General features: G+C 40.6%; 1 protein-coding gene across 2 annotated transcripts in view; it reads left to right on the top strand.

Annotated features, from left to right (window-relative positions):
* CSMD1 (CUB and Sushi multiple domains 1) overlaps positions 1 to 8,975 on the top strand; it is a 1,991,107-nt gene that overhangs the window by 1,611,016 nt on the left and 371,116 nt on the right. For both annotated transcript variants that reach the window (XM_048845330.2, XM_048845329.2), the window contains exon 24: positions 6,095 to 6,286. In XM_048845330.2, coding sequence (XP_048701287.2) covers positions 6,095 to 6,286 — 192 coding nt within the window. The remainder of the gene's footprint in view (positions 1 to 6,094; positions 6,287 to 8,975) is intronic.

The following is an 8,975-nucleotide window of genomic DNA, read 5'->3' as shown; positions in this document are numbered from 1 at the left end:
GGAACAAAACTTCTCTTTGTACCCAACTTTTGTCACAATAATCAATATACAGCCTCCCAAAATAACGATAAGAAGATAAGAATGGCTATAATGGGTCAGACCAAAGGTCTATCTAGCCCAGTGTTCTATCTTCCAACAATGGCCAATGCCATGTGCTTCTGAGGGAATGAACAGAATCGGTAATCATCAAGTGATCTATCCTCTGTCGCCCATTCCCTGCTTCTGGAAAACAGAGGCTAGGGACACCATCCCTGCCCATCCTGGCTAATAGTCATTGATAGACCTATTCTCCATGAATTTATCCAGTTCTTTTTTGAAACCTGTTATAGTCTTGGTCTTCACAACATCCTCTGGCAAAGAGTTCCACAGTTTAAAGGTGCATTGTGTGAAGATCAAATAAAACCAGTTATTTAATCTGTTAGAGATATTCTCTAGGTGACTATTACCTTGGTATCTAAGTGCCTGTGCCAGTAAAGGGACCCATCATATTTATATGACTCTGTGATTGACACCTGTTCCTGTGAATTTCCTGTAAATGCTCAGAATACCCTTATTTGAGTTGCAGATCACACATTCAAAGAATATACATTTGTTTAGATGGTACAAACATATAAACTCACATAGTGCATTTATTTAGTGATGTGACCCCACATTCTATGTAAAATCATCCAAACCCCACTCCCTCCCCACCAAACAAAACAAAACACTCCTTGGTTCTTCTGAGTCTCTTATGGAGCCTTAAAACTGCTTCAAACAATAAGCCGAGACTTTCTTCAAGGTGAGGAAATCTTCAGACAGCATATTCAGCTTTCCAGGAGCAGGCCAGTCTTTGGCTGGTAGATCAGTTGCTCCAGTCAGTGTAATTTTGAGTAGCTACCTCCCCTACCAGTGAACGCAGATCTGCTGAGTATATTCTCAGCACAGTTTGGGATCTAGATTTCATTGTATTATTATTATTATTATTACTATTTAATATGTTGGAATGCCCAAGTGTGCTCGGCACTTTACAGTGCAAATAAATGAACACATTTTGTGTCCTGGAAAGCTTGCAAACTAATAGACTGCCACAAAGTTCATTATAATCAATTGAAAGCTTTGGCTCACACCCTAATTTCAGACATGACACAACAGTGGGAGGCACAAAATACTAGGCAGGGTAATGATGCATGGGGGTTGTCAAGGTTCCTTCCCCACTCTGAACTCTAGGGTACAGATGTGGGAACTTGCATGAAAGACCCCCTAGCTTATTCTTACCAGCATAGGTTAAAAACTTCCCTAAGGTACAAACTTTGCCTTGTCCTTGAACCGTATGCTGCCACCACCACACATTTTAAACAAAGAACAGGGAAAGAGCCCACTTGAAGATGTCTTCCCCCAAAATATCCCCCCAAACCCCACACCCCCTTTCCTGGGGAAGGCTTGATAATAATATCCTCACCAATTGGTACAGGTGAACACAGACCTAAACCCTTGGATCTTAAGAACAATGAAAAAGCGATCAGGTTCTTAAAAGAAGAATTTTAATTAAAGAAAAGGGAAAATAATCACCCCTGTAAAATCTGGATGGTAAATACCTCACAGGGTAATCAGATTCAAAACATAGAGAATCCCTCTAGGCAAAACCTTAAGTTACAAAAGACACAAAAAAGGAATATACATTCCATCCAGCACAGCTTATTTTACCAGCCATTAAACAAAAGAAAAGCTAATGCATTTTCTAGCTAGATTACTTACTAACTTTACAGGAGTTGTAAGGCTGCATTCCTGATCTGTTCCTGGCATGAAAGCATCACACAGACAGACCAAAATCTTTGTTTCTCCCCGTCCAGATTTGAAAGAATCTTGTCCCCTCATTGGGCATTTTGGGTCAGGTGCCAGCAGGGTTACCTTAGCTTCTTAACCCTTTATAGGTGAAAGGGTTTTGCCTCTGGCCAGGAGGGATTTTATAGCACTGTATACAGAAAGGTGGTTACCTTTCCCTTTATATTTATGACAGGGGTTACAGCAATGGGATTATATGGGTACTCCACAGGCTAGTGCACAGAGTGGTGAAGTATTTTCTTTGATTGTATTAAATAAAATGCTTGTCTTTATTCTAATTCTTCGTATAAGTGGCTGAAGTGGGTTTTCAGTTGGGATTTCAAAGAGGAACAGTCAGCAGCCTGGCATATTAACTCCAAAGAAGCACTCCACGTGGAGCAACAGCATGAAAAATAATGGAGGGAGAGATCAATGAGAATTGCAACTGGTATCATGGGTGGAGTTGAGAGGTGGTAGACAACACAGTTAGCATTGGGGTAGGGGTAGTGAGATGAAGTGCACATAATTAGTTGTTTATCAACATTTCAAAACCAACTGAAAATGAGGGTGTGATGACAGGGTATACAAACCCTGCACCAGCTGCCACTCCATACCTGCAAATCATGCTAGAATTGGAGGAGTTAAAAAGAGGGAACTCCACTCAGATGGGGACAACCCTGAAATGGGAGCAAGTGGTTGAGCTCTCCAGCTCCCAGAGAGAGGTCTGACATCCAGCAGAATCTCTGCCCTTGAAAAAAGGAGAACACAGATCCTCTGGGCTAAGAAGAGGGAAAAGACCTAAGACTTGTACTGGAGATTCAGTGGAATCTTGGATGTACTGTCATACTTCCAAGTCCTCTGAAGTAAGAGAGGTGAATATCCTCACTGAAGTTGCCTACAGGTTTTCTTTCTTTTCCTTATGCTTTTATTTAACCTCATTAGCTAACTGTGGATTGTTTCTGTTTGTTTCACTTTGGACCCTGAGACAATGCTTGCATATCACTTAAACACCTGTGGCTGGCCTGGGTCAGCTGAATCAGGCTCACAGGGCTTGGGCTGCGGGGATATAAAATTGCTGTGTAGACATTTGGGCTTGTGCTGGATCCCAAGCTCTGGAATTCTATTCTATTCTATTAATTTTGAATAGTTATGAACATCATTCTATTTCATGTACTTTTTTTCAACAAGTCCTTTGGAGACTGCATTACATGCTTAGATCAAAGGCAAGAGAATCTCTGTGGGCTAGAGCTTTGAGGGGCTTGTGGAAACAGTAAACTTGCTATGAGGCAAGCTGAAAAATATTATAGTAAATATATTATGCATAGGCACCAACTCTGTGGGTGCTCTGGGGCTGAGCAAGGAGTAATGGTCTCAAGTTGCAGTGGGGGAGGTTTAGGTTGGATATTAGGAAAAACTTTTTCACTAGGAGGGTGGTGAAACACTGGAATGCGTTGCCTAGGGAGGTGGTGGAATCTCCTTCCTTAGAAGTTTGTAAGGTCAGGCTTTACAAAGCCTTGGCTGGGATGATTTAATTGGGGATGGGTCCTGCTTTTGAGCAGGGGGTTGGACTAGATGACCTCCTGAGGTCCCTTCCAACCCTGATATTCTATGGGGAAAAAATGGTGGGTGCTGAGCACCCACCAGCAGCCCCCTATCAGCCCTCCCTCTCCCCCCAGCGTTTCCTGCCTGCCTGTGAGCCCCACAGATCAGCCCCTCTTCCTCCCTCCCCACATCTCCTGCCCGCCGCAATCAACTGTTTCGCAGGTGCAGGAAGGATGTTGGGAGGGAGCGGGGAGGAGCAAGGACATGGTGTGCTTGGTGGAGGGATTGGAACTGGGTGGGAAGAGGCGGGGTGGGGGTGGAATGGGGGTGGGAAGAGGTGGGGTGTGTGGGGGGCCTTGGAGGAAGGGGTGGAATGGGGGTGGGACCTGCAGCAGAACCGGGGGTTGAGCACCCCCCAGCATTTTGGAATGTCAGCTCCTGTGATATTATGTATGGGGGGGTCTTCAAAAAGTTATAAACTCTACTTTCTAAAGTTAGCATCAGATAATAAACCTCATGACATGAAAATAGACATGCATGCAGGCATACAGGCTCCTTTCTTTTTGACACATTTAAAATATATCAAAAGTCAAAACTACACTACATAAAAAACAAAGCATAGCTCTTATTGCAGTATGGAGCCAAATCTTTATTGTCAGTCACATTTTTTCTACTTCTTTTGCTTCAGAGTTCTAATTCTCTTGATAATTAAAATGGTTTATTTGTGAAATTTATGGAAGGTAGGAAGTTGCACAAAGGTCATGAAATTGCAGACTAAGTTAAATGGGGAGGTATACTATATTTAGAAAATTGTAATGTAAGTCAAACAACAATATAGAGGAAAGGAAGAGTGGATAATCTGGCTTGGAAGTTACCGAGGTCTCAATCGTAAACCACTTTATGCATCTGTAGAAGAGAATAAGGGGATGCAAGGCTCCTTGTCACTGTCAAAGGGTGAGCTGGGCTGCTGAGGGATTAAGGTGCCCAGCTCTCAGATTTGTAGATTCTAAGGCTATTTTGATCATCTAGTCTGACCTGTATAACCAGCCCATAGAATTTCTCCAAAATAATTCCTAGAGAATATCTTTTTTTGAAAACATCCAATTTTGATTAAAAGTTGTCAGTGATGGAGAATCCACCATGTCCTTTGGTGAGTTGTTCCGATGGTTAATTACTTTCACCATTAAAAAAATTATGCCTCATTTCCATTTTGAATTTGTCTAGCTTCAACTTCCAATCATTGATCATGTTATATCTTTTTCCACTCAGTTGAAGAGACCATTGTTAAATATTTGTTCTCAATGTAGACGTTTAGAGACTGTAATCAAGTTATCCCTTAATCTTCTCTTTATTAGGTGCAAGGAACTCAATCCATTTGGTGTAAGACTCTGAGGCAGGTTTTCTAATTGTTTAGTCATTTTCATAGCTCTTCTCTGAACTCTTTCCAATTTATCAGCATCCTTCTTGACATTAAGTCTGGACTGTGCCTAAATCAGGTGACTGAAAGTTATTTGACAACAACCCAGAAATGGTGCTTGCTGTAAGAGAGGCTTCCTTTCTCTTAGTTAAAGACCAGGGACTGATGCAAGTCTCTCAAAAGCAGCCTGAAGAGGGGCAGTTGCCTGAATATGAGCAGAGGCCCAGGATACAGAGTGGGACCGATGGAGGGATCCATGATGTGACCAGAGATGCTCAGTGGAATATGACATAGAGGCAATGCTAGTAAGGTTTTGAGAAGAGCCAAAAGAACTGTGTCGGGCTGTGGTGGTGGAGGGTGTGAGGTACAGAGATGTTATGATGGAGTGGCCAAATCTGGCAAGTTTGGTATATTATAGTCCTGGGATTGAGAGGAGAGGAAATTGTGCATGGAGTAAATGACCACTTCTTTGTATAAACCCTGGGGCTGGAGCCAATGACAGAAGGAGGGACTGGGCTTCCATACACCTCAGCAATGACACCTGAAAGTGGGCAGATGCTCCAGTGACCCAAAGCAAAGAAAGGACCATGCTTGGAAGGGTAGAAGGGTGCTCTTGTGATTTGTTAATCCCTTCTACTCAGTGTGGAATTGCTTGTCCTGGAGGGTCAAAGGAACTGCTTATCTCTTGCTGTGTCTTAATAACTCACATCCCACAAGAGGGAATGTTTCTTGACAAATGTGTGTGTGTGTGCATTAATGAAAACAAAAACTGAGGTCTGGGTGACCAGACTCTTGGATGGGGTAGAAGAACTCATGTACATTTCCTCCCATCCGTTACACTCCAGTATGGGCTATTGGCTTTATTAGTGTGTAGGGAGATGGGGAGAGCAGAGGCCACTCCCAGCACACTTCCAGGTATAGGGGCGATGGGGTTTACTTTCCTTATGGAAAAAGTGAGTAGCAAGGACCATATTGTGACTCTGAGTTACAATCTGATCTCTGGGTTTCTCATGGGCAGTTCAAGTAGACACTAATCCTTAGTTGGGGAGTATAATAATTTCATAACGTAGCTCTGAACATTCTGAACTATGGAATGAAGAGTTTGGAAGAGTAGAAGGGGGGCTTGTTCCTGTCTTTTTGGTTTTCCCCTTCCCTACATAATTCACTAGATAGATAAATTATCTTTGGTCACAATGAATAAAGTTAATCCAATTGTGTGAATTTTGTCCCCATGCTATAAGGGAAAAGGTTTCGTTTCCAGATGGATTATGCTTTTCTTCAGATGGAATTATGTTTTGCTTTGACATTTGTTTTTATAATTCTCTCTGTTTACAGGTTTTGACCTAGTCAAGTGTGAAGATCCGGGAATACCAAATTATGGCTACAAGATCCGTGATGAAGGACATTTTACTGACACTGTCATTTTATACAGCTGTAATCCTGGCTATACGATGCATGGTAGTAGTGTTATGACCTGCCTAAGTGGAGATCGAAGAGTGTGGGACAAACCTTTGCCTACCTGCCTAGGTAATGTTAACTGTGACTATGTAAAACTCAACATAAACAGATAATTGTGGCTTCTCTGCTAAGGAAAAGAAAATATCTTATTTTACATCTGTATTCTACATAAAATGATAGTGTAAGCAATAAGGGCGTAGTTATGGTTGACTCTGCACTTTGATGTAGGAGTCAGTCATCATTTTGCCATGCAGGAAGGAGATTGCTGGGTAGCACTGGCTCAGGACAGGACAGTTTCAGCAGGAACGTACATGCCACACCTTTCCTAAAAGTTTGCCAAGAAAAGCTGCTCACCACACTATCTCTTCCCTTCTCCCACCCCATACTTCTGAAGTATGCAAGCCTAAGGCTTCCAGACATCCTCCACTGAGGTAATGCACCTCTCATAATGAAAATTACTAAAGATTCCACTAGAATCCTTCAGCTTGTCTTTGTTTGTTTTTCCTGCGTCTGCTGGAGGACCAGTTGCCCCAGGAAACTAGTAGACAAATTATCATTATTTTGTTCCAAAATTCAGCTGCTAATTGTAACTGAACCTTCCCAACAGAAATTTCCAATTTGCAATTTGTCCTTATTCTTTGCCCACTTCTGCCTTTAAGAAGCATAATTTAGTCCTAACAATGGAAACAAAGTTAGAAATGTACACACTTCATAACGGTTCCTTATTCTGCTAAAATTACCTGAAATTACCTTGATGGATTTTGTTTGCTTGAATATCAGTCATCCCAATGGACATAGCATGACTGTCAACAATATATGATATCTCCTTTGAGCTGATGATTTGTCTGCATGTTGATTGATACAATTGGAAAGTTTGATCATTAGAATTCAAGAATTAATATTAAAAAATCCCTCTGAAATATGGAGGTGCTGTTCAAAACTCTATAGTTTTGCACTGAAAGCAGGAATTCAATCTGATTTTTATATGAAAAATACAGTGTACTCTCCCCAAACTCACATCACTTTACATGTACTGACTGAATCATCCTAGAATTTATAAGAATATCTGTTAGTGTGTTAAAATAAATAAAATCTGGGTCCTCTAAAAAAGAAATAACATCTGCATCAATCTTTTCTGTGTCCCAAACGATGAAGTGAGCTGTAGCTCACGAAAGCTCATGCTCAAATAAATTGGTTAATCTCTAAGGTGCCACAAGTACTCCTTTTCTTTTTGCAAATACAGACTAACACGGCTGTTACTCTGAAACCTGCCAAATTATCTTAACACTTTATATTTACTTTTCCTAAATAGTTAAAATTAACTGGAATCTTGTGCATAGGCTGTATGGGTTGTAATTAAGCTAAATTATTAATTATTGTATCTCATTTTTATGAGGCCTCAGATAATTCTTAAGTGGGGCTGTGGTGATGGAAGTGACTCAACCAATTGCCACCCATCCTCTACAGTTAATGTCTCTGTAACAATCCCTGTAACTCAGTGCCATAAAGTAGACTGGACTTGTGTCAAAAGTGTTCATTGGTAGATTATTTGGTCCAGCTGTCACTGCTCTTTAATGATTTTGTGGATTCATGCTAGGATGAACATCAGTGCTTGAGGGACTCTCCTTGACACCAATGCACAATGAGTCAGCACTGCTCAGAGAACTGAAGTTAGAAGCACAAAGAAAGCTCTTAAATCACAGACACTGGTATTTTGTGACTTGGCGATCCCTATCCCTCTTACGCATAGTGCCAGTTTCATTAACATAGCCCTCTAAATCGATCAGCTGGTTGCATCTTAAGGGATACATTCACCAGTTTTGTTCAGCTGCTTTGTGGTGCTCTGTTAATTCAGAGCTACTCAAAATATGGTTTATCTGGCTGACGTACTCTGGCTGCTTTTTGCATTGCTTTACTATGCTGATGAATCTGCCCTTAAAAAAATAATAAAGTTGATACTACATATTTTTAAATGAGGAGGAATATTATATAATAGCATTTTCATTGGTTTCTTCTTTAGTGGGGTGTATGAATTTTCCCATTATTACAAAAAACTAAGGAAATTCCCTGACAAAAACAACCACATTAAGATGAACATAACTTGAAAGTATATATCAGTAACTTAAAAACATTAAAAACCACAAACATTGGAAGGATGTTGTAGTTGTCCCAAAACCAAGCAATATAAACCCAGGAAATTCAGGTTAGCTTGCCCTTAAGAAATAGTATTAAGGTGCCCAAACAATGTTAACACTGTCCTTTTGATATGCCATGAGGGGAGACAAGTGAAGAAAAAAATGTAATATATCTTAAAAAAGAAAAAAACAGGTCAATCTAATCTGGACTACAAATGCTACAATGCCTTAATCATAATTGCATGGTTATTGCATTATGTCACTACAGGGCAGAGCCAAGCATATTTGGGTGCTTCAGCTGTGAATTTCTTACCACAATACAATAAGATTTCTTGAGTTCAACCTTAAACCATGAGTTTCCTGGGTCTGTAATGTTTAGTTTGGGATAATTTCAGTGTCCTTTTTTTTATCCTTAATGTTTTGATATATGCACTCAACCTTAATCTCGTTTTAGCAGAGGAATGCTTGTTTTTTGTTTTTTTTTTGGGTTTTTAATTGTCTGGGACTATATGACTGACTTTGAATCCTTAAACTTTGTACTTCCCCTGAAAAGAAAGAAAGCTTTGCTTGTGCAAGAACTGCAGGATCACTAACTCATTTAGTTTCCTAGGCCCAACCCCTCA

The sequence above is a fragment of the Caretta caretta genome, chromosome 3, assembly GCF_965140235.1.
Source record: "Caretta caretta isolate rCarCar2 chromosome 3, rCarCar1.hap1, whole genome shotgun sequence".
Taxonomy (NCBI): Eukaryota; Metazoa; Chordata; order Testudines; family Cheloniidae; genus Caretta; species Caretta caretta.
The sequence above is the reverse complement of the archived record's forward strand: the minus strand, read 5'-3'. Positions and strand labels throughout refer to the sequence as shown.